This window comes from Carcharodon carcharias, chromosome 1, assembly GCF_017639515.1.
Source record: "Carcharodon carcharias isolate sCarCar2 chromosome 1, sCarCar2.pri, whole genome shotgun sequence".
In the NCBI taxonomy this organism is placed as follows: Eukaryota; Metazoa; Chordata; class Chondrichthyes; order Lamniformes; family Lamnidae; genus Carcharodon; species Carcharodon carcharias.
Window position 1 is genome coordinate 6,293,954 of NC_054467.1, and position 25,334 is coordinate 6,319,287.

Here is a 25,334-nt window from a genome sequence, read left to right on the forward strand (position 1 = left end):
TGGATCAGCGAAAAATTCAGGCCGTTACATGGCCAATTTCACTCTTCGCACTTCCACCAAGGGAACCTCATCCTCCGGGTGCGTTTTCATGCTCCCCATGGATTTCCAGCTTTTAAAATGAACATATATGGACGTGATTTTGCCCTTGGCTGGGGTGCTAGGTGGGGGTAGTCGGTCAGCTGACCGCTGCCCGCGATTGGCTCCGCTCCGCGATTTCAGGCGGGCGGGCCAATCAAGGCCGCCCTGCATGGATCGCGAGCGGCAGTGCTGAGCGCTACCTGTGCGGGCGGGGGTGAGGAGAGATTGAGCCGGGCCTAGCGCACAGTTCACACAGGCATGCAGAAGAGCACTTCAATCTCCCTGAGACAGCTCCGTGCCTCAGGGAGATTGAGGCGTTTTTTTAAAATAAATTAATGAAGACAGTAAAGTTTTCATTTAACGTTTATTTTTTATTTAGGAAACCTCATCCCGCTCATGGATGAGGTTTCCTAAAAAAAATGTAAAGGCCACTTGGCCTTTTTGCCTGCCCGTTCAATAAGGTTGGATGGGCAGCGTAAATTTGAATTTAATTAGCTTGTTAATGGCCTTCTTAGGCCTTTTAATTATCGGCGGGTACGCAGCCGACTCCGGTGTATGCCCACCAAACAAAATATCGCGCCCGATGTCATCGCATCATTTTACACTCGGGCGTGTTGGGCACATGCCCACACACCTGCACACCGAGTGTAAAATTCTGCCCATTAAACATTATGCAGAGTATTTTCCCGGTGCCTACTTCCACCGGAAATGTAACATCATCAAATTTCATCAGGTTACCAATAAACAATCGGAATCTGCATCCTAAAATCAGGAATTCAAAGCAGTGCTTTCGAACAGAGTTGGGAACAAATCACTGGTGTCATTGAAGTTAGGTGTAACTCGTAATGTTACAACACAGGGATTATCTAGTTGCTGAAGTATGAACGTAGAAGTTGGCCTATGGTTTTAATGGGGTATGGAAATGATCCCCTCTGTTAGAGAGGAACCTGGTGCTATGTCAAATATGGAGCCATACTGTTTACAGCAGTTGCATTTGCAACAATTTAGGGTTTCTGTCAATATTATTTGCACTTTTTCAGCACATGGAGAGATAATCTGTTACCTGATCACCAAAAAGACATTGTCTTACTTCCTTTTGAGCCAAATATTTTAAAGTCTTCAGAAATCAGCATTGCCCAGCTCTGAGTTTCCCCTTTGGTATAGGCAGAATTCTCAAGCAGTTCTTGCTGTTGTTCAGTGTTGGGGTTAAACTACAGTCTGGTGGTGCTGGAAGGTGCAGCTTCAGCCAACAACCTGCAGCACGTGCACCAAGTTACACTGCCTAGTTGTACTGATTTAAAACAGTTTCATCGTTCAATGTTAGAGCTGATTCCCTCGAGTGGACATTCCCTGCACTCGAAGGGAAGAGGATTCATGGAAAACCTCAGCCCATGTTCGTTGATATTACATTAGTTTTTTTTTTGAGAGGATTTTCCAACTAGCATTCACAGGAGATGCAAACTCTGTGCTGGAATTGTCACTGGTCTCACTCACGTAGCCCACGTAGAGTGACAGTGCATTTTCATTGGGTGATTAACTAGCAAATTTTCCACCAGTTCAAAATCTAGTTTGATATTGGTGAGTATCTGGTTAATCCAGGAGATTTGCTGAAATGATACCGGGACTACTGAGAGACCAGAGAAACTGGGGCTGTTCTCTTCAAAGTTGAGATGGTTAAGGGGAGATTGAATAGAGGCATTCAAAAAATTGAAGGATGCTGATAGAATAATTAAGGACTGTTTCTATTGGTCAGTAACTGGAGGACACAGATTTAAGATAATTGATAAAAGAGGGGAGATGGGAACATTTTATACACAGTGAGTTGTTGTGATCTTGAATGTGCTGCCTGAAAGAGTGGTGGAAACAAATTCAACAGTAACTTTCAAAAGGGAATTGGGAATGTGCTTGAAGGGGATAAATTGGCAGGACTGTAGGGGAAGAGAAGGGTGAATGGGACTAATTGGTTAGCCCTTTGAAAGAACTGGGATGATGAACCAAATGGCCTCCTTCTGTAGTGCATCATTCTATGATTCTAACCCAAAATGCAACATTTTTAGATTGCACGCTCCTGGCGAGTGAGAGTTTCACTGGCAGTGCTAACCGGCAAAATGAAGTTCTTGTGTAAACCCCATGGGCAGATTCAGTATCCCACTCAGCTCACAAAATGAACCACATTGGTAAAGATTAGAGCCAGGCTTTTCAGGGGTGAAGTTAGGAAATATTTCGACATGGTAAGTCTGGAGCTCCCTTAATTTGGTTGTTGAAGTATTTTTGAGTTATATGGGTTTAAACAGCCTCAGAAGTGGTCGCTGTCAAATTGTAACCAGGATTGGTTTCTTGCCCAGGTTTTGACTCAACAGAATCTCATTGAGTGAAACCATCAAAATGCACAGCATGGGAAATGAAATCCATCTGAGGTCCATCTGAGGTTGAACTTAAGACCCGTGAGGTGAAATCCATTCTGGTGGTAAAAACAGGGAGAATTTTTTTTTCTCCCTAATTAATAACCCACAAACAAAATCTGCAGGAGCTTTCAAAGCACGTTGCTTCTAAGATTGCAAACTTATTAGCATCATGTTAACTTTGGGTGTAAAACAGGAAACCTCTGCATTAACTCACGCCATCTCTGGCCTGGGAACAGCCGGTGGTGCAACCTAGTGGGAAAGAGGGAAGTGTTTCAGTGTGCCAGCCCTGATGTGCCTTAACATGAACAACGCAAGTCTGTTCATGTGCACTCTCTTCTCCCTCAACACATCCCCTCCCCAAAAATCAGTATCATGCGACAGAAGAAGCTAATTGTTCTGTCTATCTGGACTGAAGATGGCAATTGAGCCAAGTAAGGGGAAAACTAGAGCTTAGGCTTTTTCATATTGCACATCCAACCAGATTTCTGTAAAAAAAGAAACTGGATTATTTTTTGATGAAAATGTATTATGAAAATGTAACTTATTTTTCAATCTGAAGGATTTTAATGAAAAGGGAATTGCCAAACATATTAGAGTTTTCAACAGTTTGGGAATCTAAACAAAGGAGGTTTGTTCCTGAATCTTGGTGGACGGGGAAGGGGAGATTTTTCTGGGTGCATCAGATCAGTTGTGCGTAGCGATTACAGGAAAGTCGGACGGGATTGGAGTTCACACACTCAATTTTCCATCCATTGCCTAAGAGAGAAAAAATAGTTGTCCCTTCCAGCTGGTGCTCCAACCTAAAGATTTTTCTGACTTGCTCCAGGCAATCCATCCTAACCCCAGCACCAGGAAAATCTCCCTGGGCCTGAAACGATGGTAAGGATTTAAGGGATTGCAGCGACTTCTGCAGGGAAAGGTTCTGGTCAGTAGCTTGTATTGGACAAAGATTTTGTCTTTTTTGAGCCTCAATGCTAGAGCATTCCCTTCTTCCTATATTCACGCCACATCTAAAGATTTGTAGGGTAATAACCCTGTCAGCAGAGTGAAGAAGGGAGTGACATCACTGTCACAGCATGCAATCGCTTCAATTATTTCAGAAATGTTAATTGTGTGCCTACGTTCACAAGCTCCTGAGACTGCAAAAACTGTAAAAACTGCCTTTTGGCTTCTACATAAGTCTTTATTATTTTCCATTGCCTTGGTTGGTACTGTGGGGTTTTTTTTTCATTGAATAGAAGTCAATTACTTAAAAACTGTCAAGTATGTGTTGATGATGTTTCCCTAGGTAGACCTGTTACGTATGCCAGCAATTCCCCCCACCCCACCCCACCCCAACCCACCTCACGCCTGAATTTTGTAACACTTGTGTACCACGGTGAACGTACTTTCACGTTGTTAGAGCTCCACATTGTCTACTGTTTACACTGTTTCAACATGTCAGATGTGCATTGTAAAAAGAAGAGTGTGAGAGAACGTGTGAAGACTGTGCGAGTTATGATCAACAGAAATGTAAGGAAGAAATCCCGTATTGCAGGACAACTGCGAAGCAACTATTGGAATTAGCTCCTTGAGAATTGAAAGACAGAAACCAATTCCAAGGAGCAAATGTTGGTCAAAGTATTGGGTAGATGTCAGGATGGAGGCGAAATTGAAGAGCAAAATATGGAACACAGAAATGAGCTTGGAAAGGATCCTCGAAACCGGGGATAAAACATTGTAAAGTTACAGTTGTACATCAGGAAATTGCACTAGTCAAGTGTTGCACAAAGGGAGAGTATTTTATAACAGTGTTAATAAATGGAGGACTGTTTCTTACTTCTTTATATAATGTCAAATATGGAAACAATGTGCGAGCCAATATTTTGTATGTATTGGATTTGCCGAATAAAAATAATGTAATTTTCCAGTGAACAGTTGTGTGTGGCTTAGCTTTTTTTCCTAAACTATTCTTTTGATGGATTAGAGTTTCAGATCAAATGTACTGAAAACATATTTTATATATTTATTGCAGAAAATCTCACCAAATTTCTGCTATATAATGTTATTGAAAGTTTTTGTTAGAATTAGTGTAAATTCTCTTTTCTCTGTCATATCCTCATATATAGCATTAACATCATAAACCAGTCACTGAATATATAATGTTTAGTTTCACACAATTAAACAATTGTACATTGCACCATATTCACTACACAGGTAATTCTAAGCTGAAAAAAAATTAAGTTATCCAGTTATTTAACTTAACCATTGAAAATAAAATATTAACAGTTTTTTTAAAAGTACAAAACTCTTGACTCTTAAAGAATTTGAATGAACCACCAATTAATTAAAAAGACACGCACTACCATACCATGTCTTTTTTCTTGCTTATGGAGGAGATCTTTTGCGGGTGTTGTCTATTTATGCCAGAGCTCCCCAGTTTCCAGGTAGGACATGAGAAATAGGAGCAGCAGTAAGTCATACAGCTCCTTGAGCCTGCTCTACCTTTCAATAAGATCATGGCTGATCTCCTACCTCAACTTCACTTTCTCACCCATTCCCATATCCCCTGATATGCCTTTCCAGCCCAAAAACCAATCACCTCAGTCATGGATATACTCAATAGCTGAACATCCACCGCTCTCTAGGATTTTTTTCTCTTTTATGAGATGTAAGCTGCACTAGTAAGGCATTTGTTGTCCATCCGGAATTGCCCTTGAGAAGGTGGTGCTGAGCTGCCTTCTTGAACCACTGCAGTCCATGTAGTGTAGATACACCCACAGTGCTGTTAGGGAGGGAGTTCCAGCATTTTGATCCAGCGACAGTGAAGGAACGGCCGATATATTTCCAAGTCAGGATGCTGTGTCACTTGGAGGGGAACTTGCAAGTGGTGGTGTTCCCAAGCCTCTGCTGCCCTTGTCCTTCTAGGAGATAGAGGATTTGAAAGGTGCTGTCAGAGGAGCCTTGGTGAATTCCAGCAGTGCATCTTGTAGTTGGTACACTCTTCTAATTTAATTTTAATCAAGTTCCTGTTATGTGTTCTTGAATTAAGAGGAAAGTTCACAGATGGTGCTTTTAGAAAGGGACACTGCAGTTCAGATAATCAGTGCCAGATCTAGTAAATTAAACACCAGCCAGTTATAGGGTTGTTAACTGTGTGTGTCAGTGGTGAAGGGAGTGAATGTTTGTGGGTGGGATGCCAATCAAGTGGGCTGCTTTTCCTGGATGGTATCAAGCTTCCTGAGTGTTGTGGGAGCTGCACTCATCCAGGCAAGTAGAGAGTATTCCATCACACTCCTGACTTGTGCCTTGCAGATGGTGGACAGGCTTTGGGGAGTCAGGAGGTAATTTATTACTGCAGAATTCCAAGCCTCTGACCTGCTTTCATAGCCACGGTACTTATATGGCTAGTCCAGTTTAGTTCCCATTCAATGGTAACCCCAGGATGTTGAAAGTGGGATATTCAGTGATGGTAATTCCATTGAATGTCAAGGGACGATGGTTAGGTTCTCTCCTGTTGGAGATGATCATTGCCTGGCACTTGTGTGGCACAAATGTTACTTTCCACTCGTCAGCCCAAGCCTGGAAATTGTACAGGTTTTGTTGCATTTGGACATGGACTGCTTCAGATTCTAAGGCGTCGCAGATGTTGCTGAACATTGTGCAGTCTTCAGTGAACATCCCCACTTCTGACCTTATGATGGAAGGAAGGTCAGTGATGAAGCAGCTGAAGGTGGTTGGGCCGAGGACACTACCCTGAGGAGCTCCTGCAGTGATGTCCTGGAGCTGAGATGACTGACCTCCAACAACCACAATTATCTTCCTTTGTGCTAGGCATGACTCCAACCAGCGGAGAGTTTTCCCCCCGATTCCCATTGACTCCAGTTTTGCTAGGGCTCCTTGATGCCACACTCGGTCAAATGCTTCAATGATGTGAAGGGCAGTCACTCTTACCTCACCTCTTGAATTTGGCTCTCTTGTCTGTGATTGGGCCAAGGCTATAATGGGGTCGGGAGCTGAGTGGCCCTGGCAGAACCCAAACTGACCATTGGTGAACAGGTTCCTGCTGTGCAAGTGCCATAACACTGTCGATGACATTTTCCATCACTTTGGTTATGATCAAGAGTAGACTGATGGAGTGGTAATTGGCTGGGTTGGATTTGTCCTGCTTTGTATGGACAGGATATACCTGTAATTACACTTCAAACCTGCTTCATTAGAGACAAAACACTTTGGGATGTTTCTGTGGTTACTAAAGAACTGTGAGTCCTTTCTTTTGAATCAGACGAAGAGGGAGGAATCAATAGAAGCATTCAAAACCACACAGTATTTTGATGGAGTGAATAAGTAGAAATGGTTTCCAGTGGCAGGAGGCCGGAAAACCGGAGGACATAGAGCCAGAGGTGAGTTGAGAATTTTTTTACGCAGTGAATTTTTGTGATCTGGAATGTGTTGGGAAGCAGATTCAATAGGATCTTTCAAAAGAACATTGGATAAATACTTGGAAGGGGAGAAAATTTGTAGGACCAATTGCAGCTATTTCAAAAAAGCCAGCATAAGCTTTTCCTTAAGTCACAGAGGTCGGAGAGTGGAAGGAACAAGTCTAGCATCCTTTTTTGTTCCAATTTAATCTTACATTCGTTTTTCGAGATGATTAGTGACAGAACAAGAAACCCAGGAAGTTAATCTAACTATGCTCAGTGCGACAACTTCAATCAGTCTTCAGGCATTCTGTCCTTGGTTCAACCAACTGATGGAATTGCAGTAACATAAAAAAAGTATGTGTAGGCTGCAAGAGAACGAACAGGAACCTAGCTGCAGCTTCTTTCAAGCATAACAGGGTCCATTGAAATAAGAACCTAGATGTCAGTTCAGGACAGACTGAAAGTGATATCGAAGGGACTAAGCCATGTTGCTTTGGATCATCTATTAGAATCTAGAGCAGGTGCTTGAAGAATTAACAAGTTATACTGTTAACTGAAAGGAGAGACTGGCAGCCACCGAACCAAGTGCCAAGTTGACACTTGAAACGGCTGAACTCAGCTTGCATGGATCTGAATTCTTTCTTATAAAACCTGACATTTGAGAAATTCTCCGCCATGGGCCGTGGATCTATCAAAGTAGATTTGTCATGGTTTATTATTGCTGTCAAATAAAGTGGGTAATACTGCTCTGCCCGTGGTGTGAAGCTTTTCCTGCTTGGTGATGCAAGTCTAGGACAAGGAGACATAACCTTAAAATCAGAGCCAGGCCATTCAGAAGTGAGGAAACACTTCTTCACAGAAAGACCATAAGACGCAGGAGCAGAAATTAGGCCATTCAGCCCATCGAGTCTGCTCTGGGGTGGTGTGTGAAACTCTCTCTCACAAGCAGTGGTAGATGTTTACTCAATTAATCATGTTAAATCTGAGATCGACAGATTTATTTTTTTGCTAGCCAAGTTTGTTAAGGGATATGGAGCCAAGGCAGATGAATGGAGCTAGGATTCCGATCAACCATGATCTCACTGAATAGCGGAAAAGGCTTGAAGGGTGGCCTGGCTTCCTCTTGTTCCTATGTTTCCATTTTTCAAATCACTTCATTTTTTTTTGGAAATAGTTGCAAAGTGTTTTCTTGCCACTCTTGTAAACCAGTATGGGCAAGCGTGAGATAGTAAGAAGATTAACGAGGTCACATTATCCCTGTTTTGATACAGGAAATGGTAACATGTACAGCTGCAGACGGTGAGATCACAGGAAAGGTGAAACAAAGAGTTCTGACGGCGCTTCATCAATCTGAAACATTAACTCTGCTTCTCTCTCCACAGAGGCTGCCTGTCCTGCTGATCTCCAGCTTTTGATTTCAGATTTCCAGCACCCACAGTATCTTCCTGTAAGGAGGAACACACACTGGGGCCCTATTGCTTCGCAGACAAGCACTGAAAGCATTCATTTGCTTCATCGGGCAAGATGTAGATAGTAAATTAAAACATTTTCACCTTCCTTCTCGTGTCAACAGCCCAGAAGTATGCCCCAGAGAGACACAATAATATAAATTGTCCATTTGACACCATAATCTATTGGATTATTGGGAGATATTTCCACTGATTTTGGGAGAACAATCTGAAAGTATGGTCCTAATCAGTAATAGAAAGAAAGACTTTTGTTTATAACACCTTTTAGGACCTCAGAATGTCCCAAAATGCTTTAAAGCCAATGAAGTCCTTTTGAAGTGTCATTACTGTTGTAATGTAATTTTCGCACAGCAAGATCCCACTGACAGCAATGTTGTAATGACTAAATAATCCATTTTAGTGATGGTGGTTGAGGGATAAATATTGTTCAGGATGCTGGGGGGAATTACCCAGCTCTTCTTTGAAATAGATGCTATGGGATCTTTTACGTTCACCTGAGAACGCAGACTGGGCCTCAGTTTAACATTTAATCCAAAAGACAGCACCTCTGACAGTGCAGCCCTCCTTAATTGCTGCATGGGAGTGTCAGCCTGGATTTCTGTGCAAAAGTCTCTGGAGTTGGATAATGTGATAAGAATATCCTGCAAATTTATTTAGGTATCCGAGGGACACAGCTTTAATCTTCCCTGGAAATACAGGGAATGCTGCTAACGTAATTTAAAAACTTTTACACCCTATGACATCTGTTCAAATGCAGCAAATTATTCTATAAACTAGTACCAGTCGAAACAGCTTTTCAGACTGAAATGCCTGTGACAGCAATCGGTCCAGTTGGGAGCACGGCAAAGATAGTGAGAGCTATTGTGCAACTCTCAACTAACTTTGCTCAGAATTTAATACAAACCATCAGTGGCCCCAGATGGCTGATAGCAACAGGGTTATTCAAGGCAGCAGTATCTATAGCAGAGGTCCTGACGCTGCACTGCAGACAGGCATATTGCAGCTTTCCAATTAATGAGTGGAAATTTAATATGCATTAACACTCCCAAAGCTAAAATGGATCGAGAATACTTTAATTAGACCTCTTTTGGGGATTATCTGATTCCACCCAACTCTCCGTTGCTTCCACAATGCCAATTTCTAGTGATAAGCTGCACATTCTCGTGTCAGTGTTGAAAAAACTGCAAAGTGTCTGGTAGGATATTGGCCTCAGTAGCACTTTAAGCCAACCAGCTTGACTTGAAGATTTGTCACACTGAGAGCACTGTGCGTTAGGGTAGTTATTTGGGGATTAATAATTCTCATTAAAAGAACTCATTTGGAATGTGCACATACTGTAATATCATTGGCACTACAGTCTGAGTTCCCTCTGGGGTAGTGCTTCACCAGTGGAGGTGAATTGGGCTAGATTGCCCCTGATCCAAAGACGCCACAGAAATTTACAAGGTCCAAGTGGCCAAGCCTGAAGGGGTGACTCTTTTGCAGGGGTGGGGGGAGCGGGTCCTGCAGAGCAATCTGCAGTGGTCCCTCCCCGGAGACCTCAGAAGCTCTTGCAGCCCACTTGGGCTGCCAGCACCACCCTCCCAGGAGAACAATCTGGGTGCTCTTAGAAAGGAGGGACACATCAGCCCTTCCACACACTTTCTGATCTCCGTGTCTTTGCAGGTTCAAGAACTGATGCTCTGGTGGGCTCCACTGCTGCTAGGACCAGGAGAAATATGACTGATTAGACCAGACATACCTGCACCAATCATATGGCAAATGCCAAACCACAACAGGGAAGACATAGAGGGTGAGACCAGGCATAAATATAAGTCCGATCGGGAATTCAGGAGGAATTTCATTATCCAGAGAGTGGTGAGAATATGGAATTCACTACCACAGGGAGTGGTTGAGGTGAATAGTGTAGAACATTAGGGGAAGCATGATAAACACATGAAGGAGAAAGGAATCATAAGATATTCTGATAGGTTTAGATGAAGTAGAGTGAGAGGAGGCTCAGGTTGGACATAAGCATTAACATGGACCCGCTGGGCCAAATGGCCCAATTTGTGTTGTGTAGTTCTATGCCACTGAGGGATTGGGTGCAGGAACTCCCAGCTCAGGTTGCCGCTGGTTTGTCCCCTGATTCCAGTGACTGTATAAAGGTGAGCAGAGGCTTTGCAGCTCCACAAGAGCCATCCCAGAAACCTGGCAATAGGCAGGTCCCGACAACTAATCCAGTGAAAACAACAATACGGTTTTCAGCACTGGTGTATTTACATTAACTTTATCAACAGTCGCGTTTGGATATTCCACAGGTGGGAATGAAATGGGTTTGAAAGAAACGCACACATCACTACCAAATTTCACTCTACCGGTTTACTTTTTCCTTTTAATCTTAGAACATCCAAATTCTCAAAGTATCCCACAAAGAAAATACATTTCTGTAACTTGAACCTTTTGGAGATTTTTTTTGTAAGCGCTAAAGGGGCAAATGCAGAAAAATCTGAGCAACAAAACCAGTGACTTTGTTTTCTTTTAGGATCAGGAGGCCATTCATCCCCTGGAACCTATTCCGTCATTCGATTAGATCATGTATGAAACTACATTCCATCTGCAACAATTACACTTGGCAAAGCTCCCTGCTACAGTTTTAACCCTGTTAATATTTTAAGTTTATGGTCCTGTCTCTATCATTTGTATTTCTCTTCTCAATTAGTTACAGTCCTCGCACTTAAAAAGTCCCAATTCCATCTTGTGTTTTATTCCCCACTTTTAGGGTTTTTTTTGGTTTTAAGAGACAAAATAAAAAACGTTCATCAAAAATATAGTTTAAGTTTCTCAGTTTTGGTTCCAGCCATTTCAGGATTGTTATTTTATTTTACAATTTATACTTCAATGTTCCCCATAATTGTTACTTTGGTCCTTGCACACAACTTGGGGAAGAAACAAGAAGTTTTAAGAAATAACCCGAGACTTTAATAATCTTTCTCGTTTCCCAACATCTGTTCCAAAAAGTCATAGACTACCAACTGTTGGGCCCAGAATTCCAGGCTTTAACCTAAATTTTCCAAATCTCATTGATGAGATTTGACCTGCAATTATATTCCCGTTCTGTTGACAGTACATGCTGATTTAGGCTGCCAACCCTCCAGGATTGCTCTGGAGTCTCTTAGAATTAAAGATGAATCCCCGGGACGCTGTTGGAAGCAAAATTCCTGGAGAAAAACTGTGGGAGCATTAAAGAAAAGAATTATTCTTTTTATTTTCTTTTTTCTTTTTAAAAACATTTTGGTTTATTAGTTGAAAAGCATTGGAGATTGCAGGATACTGAGAGGCCAAGAATCATCCAAACGGGCAACTAAGGGTCTGCTGCTTCCCAATTGGCTGTGCGTGTGGCAAGGGTGGAATGGTTGGGAGGCTATTGGTGGAAAGTGAGGAGGTGAGGGGTGAGGGTGGAGGGAGTGGAGTGGTTGGAGGTGGGAGATGATGTGACCAAATCCCTCGGAATATGTTCAGCCAAAAATGGCGACTGTGGCCAGAGTCCCAGAGGGCTGATTGCACCAGGGGGGCAGACGGGAAAGTGGGGTTGAGGGCACAGTCAGATCAGCCGCGATCTTATTGAACGGTGGGGCAGGCTCGAGGGGCCGAATGGCCTACTCCTGCCCCTCATTCTTGTGTTCAATTGGGCGCTGCTGGTGGGAAATGCCTTCCACGGGGAACACGTGAAATCACAGATCCGTGCCACGATTTCTTACCTATGTTGAAAATAATTGATGGCCTGGGGTTTTAATGTTCCTCACAAACACTGCCCCTCCACAGTTGTTTGAATATTAATGCTAAATTATTAACCCCTGTGCCCTAACCTATCTGCTACCCATTCCCAAGACATCTATATTGGCTGTGTCTTATATTATAGTTGTGTTTTTTTTCTTCGCTCATTTCCTGCTATTTCTTAAAAAAAACTTTAAATACATGTAAAAATGTAAACACCTCGAAGACATTAAATTAATACACACAGCCTTAAAGGGGAAGTGTATTCGTCCAAATTGAGCAATAATTCTAAACATTAATACAGCTGCAGTTTAAGATGACTCAGTCCTCCCTTTAATGCCCAGTCTTGGTTGGATAGAGGGAGTTAGGGAGAAGGATATATGGTGGAGGGTTGGATAGGGGGTGCTGTTAAGTTCAAAGCTGTGGCAGAGAGAACCTCTCTGTCTAACAGTGGGGATTGGAAAAACCTGTGAGCATCTTCACAAAACAATCCAGAAAGTGAATTTTAACCTAACCCACGTAACAGGAAACTCGGGATAAAAGCTGTGTTCTCACGCTCCTGGTCCGAATTTACGCCCTGTTGAAGTTTTAATGGAGAGCAAGTTTCATGTGTTGTGTAAGAAATAAAATGAGCACTGGACACGATCTGGTCAAGTTAGGTTAAAATCACACTCCGACATTAACTCATCATGAAAAGTAGCAAGGAAAATGTGGAGAATGTTGCTGAAAGAAGAGACATGCTGTCGAAGTTTTTTGTCTTGCACTCATCAGGACAGGTGCAAGAATGCCAAATTTCAAAGGGAGCAACTAATGGATGCTGGTTGGTAAGTTGACGCTGATTGGTCAAGACATTGCCCATGGAAAATGCACCAGGGGAATATCGTCCCCCACACTTTTGTTAGAACAAGAGGCTTATTTCCACATTCAGAATTATCTAACAACTCAGACACTTTTCTCCATTTAGTTGCTGGGAAGCCTGCTGTCAGCTCCCTCTACTGTTTGGTTTAGTTTTAATTCTTCATCTCTTCTCTCGCAGAATTCTGTAGTCAGTGATCGAACACCCCCCATGCCCTCTCCCCAGCTCTCAGAACCACTCTGATGAGTCCGACTCTATCGTAAAGACCTTCTTGCACATGTCGGAGTTTTCCTGGTGGAGAGGGAACTCTGATCCAGTCATCAGGACTTTCTTCTCTTTCCGAGACACGTACATCTTCCCTGATGGCAGGCTTTCATATTTGGTCACAAACTGCCTGTAAAATGAAACATGGGTTAGCAGAACTCCTTAATGTGTTCGGTAACCATATTTCAGACGTTCTGCGGACAGCTAGCACGAACATGATGGGCCGAATAGCCTTCCGCTGTAACGATTCTAAGTTCAACCATGCTAATACATCCTGGGTAGCTGGGCCAATTTTCATAGATTAGCCCATGAAGTCTGTGCTGGCTCTTTCTAAGACCAGTCCAGTTAATCCCCACTATCCCGCTCCTATCCCATACCCCCTGCATTGTTTCTTTTTTCAAGTATTTATCCAACTCACTTTTGAAGGCTACAACTAAATCTGTTTCCACCATCCAATCAGGCAACTCTTTTTTTCCCCTTTTTTTTACATTTTCCTAATCGTCTCAGATTTATTTTGATTTTCTTCCCTCCTTGCTTGAAGGAGCTGACGCATGCAAGAGGCACCCCATCTATACATGACAGTCACCAGGCTGCTACTTCATCCACCTGGCCATTATTTACGTTTTATATATAGAGGCATAGAATACCAAAGCCAGGAAATGACAGTGAATGTTTATCAAACACCTGCAGTATTGTGTCCGGTTTTGGGGACCACACGTTAGGAAGGATGTGAAGGATTTGGAGAGGGGACAGAAGAGATTTACTCAAATGGTTCCACGGATGAGGGACTTCCCTTTTAATGTGGAGAGACTGGAGAAGTTGGGGTCGTTCTTCTTTGAGCAGAGAAGGCTTAGGGGAGATTGAATAGATGTGTTTAAAGCCTTGATGGGTTTAGATAGAGGGAATGAAGCAAAACTGTTTCCAATGGCTGAAGGGTTCGCAGGGACACAGTTTTAGGCTGATTGCAAAAGAACCAGAAGTGGCATGAGGACAAGTATTTTTTATGCAATGAATGGTTAGATTTTGGAATGCTCTGCCTGATAGGGTGGAGGATACAGATTCAACAGTAGATTTCAAGACGGAATTGGATAAATATCAAAGGAGAAAAAAATTGCAGGAGTATGGGAGAAGGGCAGAGGGAGTGGGACTAACTGGACTTGTTTTGGAAAGAGCTGACCCAGACTCAAGGAACCAAATAGACTCCTTCTGTGCTATACTTCTTCTTTAGTGGTTAATTTTCAGTGGGCTATTCCACAGTGGATGCATCACAGCTGGGTCTATCTTGAACAGATATATACAAGGATGCTGTTCGAGCAGAGCTCAATGCTTGGCAATCAGCAGTGGATAACTGGGGCAATTCTAGTGTCCCTAATGCCACCCTATCTGAGATTATCTGAACTCAGTGCAGACTAGGGATTAAACTTGGTATATTCTGGGTCAGTTATCAGTTCTACACTGCGTCGATTTATACTTACTAACTCTTAGGTATAACCCAGTATCAGTAAAAGATTGTCAAGTCAAGTATTAGTAGAAAGACAACGCCACCATTCTCATTAAAAGGTGCATTAGTTTTTCTGTAACTTCCGTTAGGCCCTGTCTGAAGCAAACTCTGTGCATGGGACCTCAGGAAGCTATAATGGTCTTGAGTGGGAAAACAGATTCAACAGAATGACACTGGACGAAAAGGGTTAAATTAGTGGAGAGTTTCCATAGATTAGCCTTCTATTGCCACAAGTATAGAAGATTATGGAATGATCTAATTGAGGTGTTCAAGGTGATTAAAGGAATTGATAGAGTTGATAGAGGGAAACTACTTCCTCTGGTGTTGGGGGGGTGCCCAGAACAAGGGGGAAGAATCTTCAAATTAGAGAGTTGTTTGAAAAATTCAAAACTGAGATTGATGGATTTTTCTTAAGCAAGGTGGGTAGCCAGAGGTAAAATACAGATCAGCCATGGTCTAATTGAGTGGCATGGTAGGGCTGAATGGCCTCCTCTGTTCTTATGTTCTGAATGGCTAAACATTGCTGGTTGAGGGGTGGGGGTGGGGGTGGGCAGGGGTGTGTTGAGTGAGGGGACAGTAACTGCAGCAACATACAGGGGCCTGTACGAGGGGGACACAGCATGTGTGATGGGAATGGGAGTCCTCAATGCTCTTCATTCTCCACCACTATAGCCCGCTCAGGCAGGATCAGGGCAAAGAATTCTGCCCTGAGACAGTGAATGCTTCAAAAAAGAGAACCACTTTGTTGTGGGCTTGTTGGGGCAGTAAATGAAAGAATGGGATTAAATGGGTCTTAGCTGTCAAAATGGCTCCATCTCTCTCCCTGCGGTATTGACTTTTTAGATTCAAGTCCAACTGATCTATACCAGTGTTTGTGCTCCACACGAGCCTAACATGCAGGTGCAGCAAGCAATTAGGAAGGCAAATGGTATGTTGTCCTTTATTGCAAGGGGATTTGAGTACAGGAGTAAAGATGTCTTGCTGCAATTGAATAGAGCCTGGTGAGTCCTCAACTGGAGTATTGTGTGCGGTTTTGGTCTCCTTATCTAAGGAAGGATATACTTTCCGGAGAGGGAGTGCCATGGAGATTCACCAGCCCGATTTCTGGGATGGGGGAATTGTCCTAAGAGGAAATTGGGCCTGTATTCTCTAGAGTTTAGAAGAATGAGAGGTGACCTCATTGAAACATACAAAATTCCCATAGGGCTCGACAGGGCAGATGCAGGAAGGATGTTTCCCCTGGCTGGGGAGTCTAGATCCAGGGGACACAGTCTCGGAATAAGGGGCAGGCCAATTAGGACTGAGATGAGGAGCAATTTCTTCACTCAGTGGTGAATCTTTAGAATTCTCTGCCCCAGAGGACTGAAGAAACTCAGCCATTGAGTACGTTCAAGACAAAGATCAATAGATTTCTAGATATCAAAAACATCAAGGGATATGGGGATAGTGCGGGAAAATGGCTTGAGGTAGAAATCAGCCATGATCTAGTTAAATGGTGGAGCAGGAATGAGAGGCCAAATGGCTCCTGTTTCCTATGTTCCTAGAGTGAGATGAAGAAAGAACATAGGAACACAGGAAACAGGAGCCATTTGGCTCTCTTCATCTCACTCTATCACCATAATCCTTCTGTTCCTTTCTCCCCCATGGGTAGAAACTTCGGCTCAGTGAGCGGGGGTAAAATGACACGTGGTGATGTCAGGCATGCGTCCCAATGTCACCACATGTCATTCAGATTTTCAGTTCGGCAGGCGCGCACCGGAATCGGCTGCGCGCCCACCAAACTGTCAAAGGCCTATTAAGGCCATTTAACAATCAATTAAATCATTGACCTGAGCTGCCCGTCCAACCTTAAGGTCGGGGGGGCAGGTGAAGGGCTCAGGCGGCCTTCGCATTTTTCATGGAACCTCATATACTGACGGGGCGAGGTTTCATGAGTGTTTTTAAAGTGTTGGAAAATTTTTTATTAATATTAATGGAAATGTCCCAGCTTATGTGACAGTTTCACATGAGGGGACATGTCCTTAAATATTTTTTCGTGCACGTGCTCAAAAGAGCGTAGAAATCTCCCTGAGGCACAGAGGTACCTCAGGGAGGTTAGCCTGAGGTTTTAACAGTTCAATAAAGTGTTGCAAAAATTTTTATGACATGTCCCCTCATGTGAAACTGTCACATGAGCTGGGACATGTGCATTAATTTCAATAAAAAATTTTTGAGAAAATTTAACATCATTCATGAAAACTCATCCTGCCCGTGGATGAGGTTCCATGAAAAATACGAAGGCCGCCTGGGGTCTTCGCCTGCCCCCCAACTTTAAGGTTGAACGGGCAGCTCCATTAATTATTTTAATTGTTAGTTAAATGGCATTAATAGGCCTTTGACAGTTTGGTGGGTGCACAGGCGATGATGTCACCCAGTATCATTTTACACCTTGGCGAGCAGGCCCATCCCTGCTCACCGAGCCGAAGATTCTCTCATGAAATTAAAGGATGTGGGGAGCGGGCGAGAAAATAGAGTTGAAGCCCAAGATCAGCCATGATCATATTGACTAGTGGAGCAGGCTCGATGGGCCATGAGGCCTACTCCTGCCCCTATTTCTTATGTTCTTAATCTAGTCGCCTAAACCAGTCCATGTGGTAGTGTGTTTCACATCCTCATCACTCTCTGGGTAAAGACGTTTCTCCTGAATTACCTGTTGGATTGATTAGTGACTGTTTTATATTTATGACCCCTAGTTTTGGACTCCCTCATCAAGTGGAAACATTTTCTCCATATCTATGCTATCGAACCCTTCCATAATTGTAAAGACTTCTATCAGGTGACCCCCCCCTCAGCCACCTCTCTTCTAGACCAGAAAGAATTGGTTTGTTTCTTACCTGAAAGGAAACTGGTCTTTGACCATCTGCATACAGACCAGAAACGGATACTCCGAGAACTTCACGGTTGAGATGAAATCGAGTACGGCTTCTGTTTCCACACTCACCTCCACGCCGCTCTTTACAAAGAACGAATCCACTGTGATGTTACCAATGATGACCACTGCACCTCTTAAGGACAAGTGTGAAAGGAAAAGGAAGTCTATTTTAAGCCGGTACAGCATACACCATCCAATGAACACTGAAGCCAGATCATGTGGTAACGGGATGGATTTTCAGTCCAGGGTCAGGAATCTGATCCCCAGATCATTTCCAGGTCCCAACCCCTTGACGATACTTTAATATACAAAGGCTCTAATTGGGCCAGAGGTGAGCTCAGTGCCCAATCAGTGGAGCCAGGCGTTGCCTGAAGACAGGATCTAGCTCAGGGGTGCAATGCTCAAAGACAGACAGTCGCCCTGACTGTACTTGATGTGGCCTTCCAGATTGGAGCAGAGGACCAGCAGCCTCATGGTGCGCACAAGTGTCGAAATGGTCAATCACAAGGCCGCTTGGCCTGTTTTGCTCAAGCGATGGCATCTTATGCTACCGCTTGAGTACCTTAGTTTGAATAACCCACTTTTTCTTTAATTCAGCCACGACATCACATTATGAGTCACCACTGTTGTCTTGACAGCTGTGCACTAATGTGCCTCAGAACATAATATAGTGGTTATGTTACTGGGCTAGTAATCCGGTGATCTGGACTAATGATCCAGCGACAAGAATTAAAATCCCATTAAATTTAATTAATAAAATCTGGAATAAAAAACTAGTATTGGTAATGGTAAACTATTGGATTGTTGTAAAAAAAAACCCATCTGCTTCACTAATATCCTTTAGGGAAGGAAATCTACCATCCTTTCCTGGTCTGGCCTACATGTGACTCCAGATCCACAGCAATTGTAGTTGGCTCTTAAGGGCCCTCGGAATTGGCCTATCAGGCCACTCAGTTGTATTCAAGAAGGTGGCTCACCATCACCTTCTCAAGGGCAATTAGGGATGGGCAATAAATGCTGGTCCTGGCAGCAACGCCTATATCCAGTGAATGAATTCAAAGCAGGTAGATGGAGCTAAGATACAGAAGTAGCCATGATCTCAGTGAGTGGGGGGATTGGCTCGATGGGGTTGATTAGCCCTCCTTCCTGTCACTACGTGGCCACAATGAGCATCACTTGATGAAGAGCATATAAACTACAGGATGCAAGCTGCAGCAAAGTGTCATACCTGTTGGTGACAGTGGTTTTAGATTCCCGGTACCATAAGCTGAAATCCATTCCACCTGAGATATCGATGGCCAAACCTCCTTGGAACTCCACAGTTGCCGTCAGTCCTGACTGCAGCTGAAAGATCTGAAGTAATAGGAAAAAGAGGGCTTTCAATTTCCAAGCTACTCTTTGCTGACGCATTGGATTGCCACGCTATTCAATCCTTCAGATTTAAAAAGGGGCAGATTTTCCTCAGACACTTAGAGAGAATTTACAGCACAGAAACAGGCCGTTTGACCCAACTGGTCCATGTCAGTGGTTTTTTTTAGGCTAAGGGGTGGTAGATTTAAATCGGAGATGAGGAGGAATTACTTTTCTCAAAGGGTCGTGAATCTGTGGAACTCGCTACCTCAGACTGCAGTGGATGCCGGGACCCTGAATAAACTTAAGGAACAGATGGGCAGGTTTTTAATTAGTAACGGGTTGAAAGGTTACGGGGAGAGGGCGGGAAATTGGAGTTGAGCCCGAAATGAGATCAGCCATGATTGTATTGATTGGCGGGGCAGGCTCGAGGGGCTGAATTGCCGACTCCTGCTCCTAGTTCCTATGTTCTTATATTCTTTTGTTCTGTTCCGCATGAGCATCCTTCACCCCACTTCATCTCACCCTATCAGCATATCTTTCTATTTCTTTCTCCCTCATTTGTTTGTCCAGCTTCCCCTTAAGGGTCTCTATATTATTCACCTTAACCACTCCCTGTGGCAGTGAGTTTCACATGCGCACCACTCTCTGGTAAAGAAGTTTCTCCTGAATTCCCGATTGGATCGATTAGGGGCTATCTTATAATTATGAGCCCTGGTTTGTCTTCTCTATGTCAACCCTATTCACCCCATTGTCATTTTAAAGGCCTGAATCACACAAACCTCAGCCTGCTCATTACTGGAGGAAAGAGCTCTGGCCTGTTCAATTTTTCCTGACAGCTATTGCCTCTCTCAGCTCAGTCACTGTCTTTGCAAATCCATTTTGCACCTTCTCTAGTGCCTCTGGGTCTCATGGGATTGATACATCTAAGAGGAGCCTAGATAATAGGAGAGAAGAGGATAGGAGGGTAGGATCAGATTAGGGTGGGTGGAGGATTGCTGCATAAACACGGGCATAGACCAGCTGGGCTGAGTCATCTGTTTCTGTGCTGTAAATTCCATGGGCAGAATTTTGCCATCGGCGAGCTGGGGGTGGGGCCCGCTCACTGACGTGTAAAATGATGCACGGTGATGTCGGGCGGAACCCCCGACATTATCCCACCCCATTTAAATTTTCAGGAAGGCGGGGGCGCAGCCAAATCAGCTGCGGGCCTGCTGACCTGTCAATGGCCAACTGAGGCCATTGACACAATTAAAGGACCTGGCCGTCCAACCTTAAGCTTGGCATTGTCACATGAGGGGGGCATGTTAAGGAATTTTTTTTTTTCTAATTTTCATATTTTTAGAAGTGTCACCGATCTCCCTGAGGCAGCACTTAGCCTCAGGGAAATGTGCATTTTATCGTGCGCATGCGTGAAAGAGCGCACTCTCGCTTTTGGGGAATTCTGCCCCCCCCCCCCCCCCCAGCATAGGGAGCGCATAGCACTTCCCAGTGGATGTCTCGCTGGACGGGCCTTAATTGGCCCACCCACGTAAAATGGCGGCGAGGCCCACTTCTCCGGCAGGGATCGGCTCCCCGCCCACCGGGGGTTGGGATGGGCCCACCCACCCAGCCAGCAGAAAATTCTGCCCCATGTCATTCTTGATTCTACACTTGGTCAACACCCCATCTACCACCTTAAACATTCACTCCCTCCACCACCGACGCACAGTAGTAGCAGTGTGTACCGTCCACAAGATGCACTGCAGGAATTCACCAAGGCTCCTTAGACAGCACCTTCCAAACCCACAGCCACTACCACCTAGAAGGACAAAGGCAGCAGATAGATGGGGACACCACCACCTGGAAGTTCCCCTCCAAGCCATTCATCATCCTGACTTGGAAATATATCGCCGTTCCTTCACTGTCGCTGGGTCAAACTCCTGGAACTCCCTCCCTAACAGCACTGTGGGTGTACCTACACCACATGGACTGCAGCGGCTCAAGAAGGCAGCTCAGCACCACATTCTCAAGGGCAATTAGGGACAGACAATAAATACTGGCCCAGCCAGCAACGCCCACATCCCATTAATACATATATTTTTTAAATTACGTAAAGGATTAACAGGGAATTCTAAGTCAAAATTCTTCCCACTGAGCAATGTCAATTAGAGAGAATGTTCTGATTAAGATCAAGTGGCTACATATAAAAAGAAAAGCTCTAATAAAGAATTATCTTAACCATTCCTTGAAAATCCAGAGGTGAAGGCTGGTGGAAATGTGTAGATACCTGGACGTGATCAATGAGCAGAATAAGGCCTTTAACCACACTCATCGGTGCTCCAGTTGCCGTGAACATCTTGGCCATTAAGTCGGTGTAGCCTTGGAAGAAGGTGACTGGCCTGAGTTGGACATCAAACAGTACAGCAGACATCCCAGCCAGGGACTCGAGATTGGCCTCACCTTCATCGGCTGTTGCAGCTATTAAAGACTCTAAACCCTGAGCTTCGATCACAACCTGCGGAGAATAAGAATGACACACTGAATAACTCAAGCAGACCCTAATGCAGCAACACTGCCAAATTGCACATAACCCCCACCCCTGCCCAGTGCTGTACTGAGGGAATTTTGCACTGTCGTTGGTGCCGTCTTTCAGAGGAGACATTAAACTGAGGCTCCAGCTGCCCTCTCAGGAGGACCTAAAAGATCCCGTGGGACTATTTTGAAGAAGAGCAGGTGAGTTATTCCCGGTGTCCTGGCCAATATTCACGACCAACATCACAAACACACATTATATCTGGTCATCCATCACTTTGCCTGTGGGATCTCATAAGGTAAGAAATTAATGTGTTTTCTATATTACCTCAGTGACTACACTTCAAAAAGTACTTCATTGGCAGTAAGTTAAATCTGTACTGAACATTGGTTGAACCACATTTGGAATACAGTCAACAGTTCTGGTTTTGATATCACAAAAAGTATATAGAGGCACTCGAGAAAGTGCAACGGTTATTTACAAAAATTAGGTCAGTCTGACAGTTTATAATCTTTGGAAAAGATTGAACAGGCTGGCACTCTTTCCTCATGATAAAGAGAAAGCTGAGAGGTGACCTGCTAGGGATCTTTAAAATTATGAAGGGGTTCAATAGGGTAGACATAGACAAGATGTTTCCACTTGTGGGCGAGATCAAAACCAGGAGCCATAAATATAAGGCAGTCACTAATAAATCCAACCGGGAATTCAGGAGAAACTTGTTTACTCAAAGTGTAGTGAGAATGTGGAACTCACTACCACAGGGAGTGGCTGAGGTGAATAGTTTAGATGAGGAAGAAAGGAAGTAAAGGATACGATGATAGGGTGAGATGAAGTAGGGTGGGAGGAGGCTTGAGTGGAGGATAAACACTGGCTTGGACCAGGTGGGCTAAATGGCCTGTTTCTGTGCTGTAAATTCAATGTAATTCTCTGTAACTCTTGGCCTGTCATCCGTGAGCAGTTTCTGCAGCATCTCTCACTATTACCAGGAGTTTTTCTAATTAAAGGTCAGTGACCTGAAACTCTGAGTCTTGGGCCTGAATTTTGTGCTCGTCGGGTGGGCTCAGAAGCGGACGTGAAATGCACTTCCGCCCGCGATCGGCTGCCGACTGCAATCTTACGCTGGCCGGGCCAATTCACGGACAACTAGCAAGAAACGCACCCGGAGAAAGGTTCAGCGCTGCCGGTGGAGGTGGGAGGAGGGTGGGTGCTGATCTCACCGCGGGTGCTGGGTGAGCGCTTCCACTGAGCTCCCTGAAGGCAGACAGATGCCCCCAGGGAGCTGCAAACCTCCAAATAATGAAATAAAGCACAAAAATGCTGCAAGAAAATGTCCATGCAGCACAATCAAGCATTTGGAAGCAGACCTCATAAAAAAAAAACAGTCCCCAGATATTTCTTTTTATTTTAAATCCTAACAGAGATTTCATATCGCCCTCGGATGAGGTTTCATCAAAAATGTACAGCCTGCCTGGCCGATTGGCCCATTTCCCAACCGTAAGGTTGGACGGGCAACGAAAAATCGCTGACAATTGGGATGTTAATGGGCTTATTTGCCCACTTAATTGTTGGCGGGCACATTTCTGACTTTGGCGTCCACCCATCGAGCACAATGATGCTGGGACGCTTGCCCAATGTCATCTTGTCCAATGTCATCTTGCCCAATTCCAAGCCATTCACGTTGGGGTACATGCCCCCTCCCCCCACCGCGGGACCCCAAATTCTGGCTTTGGTTTTCATTCTGTTCAGTGGGTGTGTTTTGAATGGGTTAAAATTTGACCCGTTAACTCTGTTTCTCTCCCTGCAGCTACTGCCTGATCTGCTGAGAATTTCCAGCATTTGCTGATTTTATTCCTAAAACAGCTTTGTAAATGAAGCCAACTTGTTTAGGATAAAGCGTTGCTTCTTCTCGTGGGCAAATGATTAAACCAATGACAGTCCTTGCGCTAAAGAACCATGAGCCTCTACTTCTGCGTACCTGTGTTGCTTGTAGCTGTGTTCCCTGGCTGAGCAAAAAGATGTTCATGTTGCTCTTTCTCAGGATGCCAGATCCCGAGTATAGGATGTCCAGACTGTACGTCAACGATGAATCTGTACCCTCTGAAAAAGAGAAAGACTTCCCCAGTAACTCACCCGATAGCATGACACATGATGCTGCTCGCTTGTATGAATCATCACGCACCAGGATTTAGCCGACTGACAACTCACAACTGCCCCCAGTTATTGCTCCAGATTTTCTATCCTCTTTCCTGTGCTCAAGTACTCTCTACCAGGAGTGACAGTCCAGCTGCACCCTGTATCTCCCTGTGCGAGTCTACACAGTAAAGGCCAATGGATTATTCATCATCCAAGGCAGCACTGCCTTCCTCACAACCCCATGCACACACAGATACACCCACACACATCCCCAAACACACACACACACAAACACAGACATATATACACATAGGCAGACAATTACACACACACCAACACACACAGACAAACACAGACACACAAACACAGACACACACACCCACACACAAACACAAACATATACACACACACATAGGCAGACACTTACACACACCCACAAACACAGACACACACACCCACAAACAAACACAGACACACACACCCACACAGAAACACAGATATATATATATATATATACACACACACACACACAGGCAGACACTTACACACACATCCCCAAACACACACACACACAAACACAGACATATATACACATAGGCAGACAATTACACACACACCAACACACACAGACAAACACAGACACACAAACACAGACACACACACCCACACACAAACACAAACATATACACACACACATAGGCAGACACTTACACACACCCACAAACACAGACACACACACCCACAAACAAACACAGACACACACACCCACACAGAAACACAGATATATATATATATATATATACACACACACACACAGGCAGACACTTACACACACACCCACAAACACAGACACACACACCCACAGACACACACACCCACACACACCCCCAAACACACACACCCACACACACACACAAACACACACACACACACACAGGCACACCGACACACAGGCACAAACACACACACAGACACACACACATGCAGACAAACACACATACACGCACAAACACACCCACACACACACACACACACACACACAAACATACAAAGCCACCCACACAGAAAGAATGTTAGAAGTTTGGAACTCTCTTCCACAAACAGCAATCGATGCCAGATCAATTGTTAATTTTAAATCTGAGATTGATAGAATTTTGTTAACCAAAGGTATTAAGAAATATTGATCAAAGGTGGGAATATGGAGTTAGGTCACAAATCAGCCATGATCTCACTGAATGACAGAATAAGCCTGAGGGGCTGAATGGGCTCCCCCTGTTCCTATGTTCTCCTTTAAGACAGTCCTTAAAACCTACTTCTATGATCAAGTTTTTGATCACATGTCCTAATATCCCCTTATGTGGCTTGTGGTCAAATTTTGTCTGCTAACATTCCTGTGAAGCGCCCTGGGATGTTTTATTACTTTAAAAGGTGCTACATAAATGTTCCTGATGCTGCCGTACGTTTCATGTATCCTGAGTAGGCCGACGAAGAGCCAATCTTGGAGAATCGGTCATAGTTGTGGATAACAGTGTCCTTCAGAACTTTTCGCACCATTTCACTGCAAAGGATAAAGTAGATATGGTTAAGAACAGGTAATCCTTGCACTACCACCAAGTGTCAGGCCTAAACAGGGCTACAGAATTAAGTATATTTACAAAAAACAAAAATAAATTGTGAAAGACCAAGAAAACTT

General features: G+C 44.0%; 1 protein-coding gene across 1 annotated transcript in view; it reads right to left on the reverse strand.

The window, feature by feature from the left end:
* Window positions 1-13,026: 13,026 nt before the first annotated feature.
* LOC121285005 (microsomal triglyceride transfer protein) overlaps window positions 13,027-25,334 on the reverse strand; it is an 80,042-nt gene continuing 67,734 nt past the window's right edge. The window contains exons 17-22 of the mRNA XM_041201076.1: window positions 25,102-25,199; window positions 23,484-23,605; window positions 21,263-21,490; window positions 18,872-18,996; window positions 17,606-17,776; window positions 13,027-13,361 (exon numbers count right to left, since the gene is read on the reverse strand). Coding sequence (XP_041057010.1) covers window positions 13,196-13,361; window positions 17,606-17,776; window positions 18,872-18,996; window positions 21,263-21,490; window positions 23,484-23,605; window positions 25,102-25,199 — 910 coding nt within the window. The 3' untranslated portion in view covers window positions 13,027-13,195. The remainder of the gene's footprint in view (window positions 13,362-17,605; window positions 17,777-18,871; window positions 18,997-21,262; window positions 21,491-23,483; window positions 23,606-25,101; window positions 25,200-25,334) is intronic.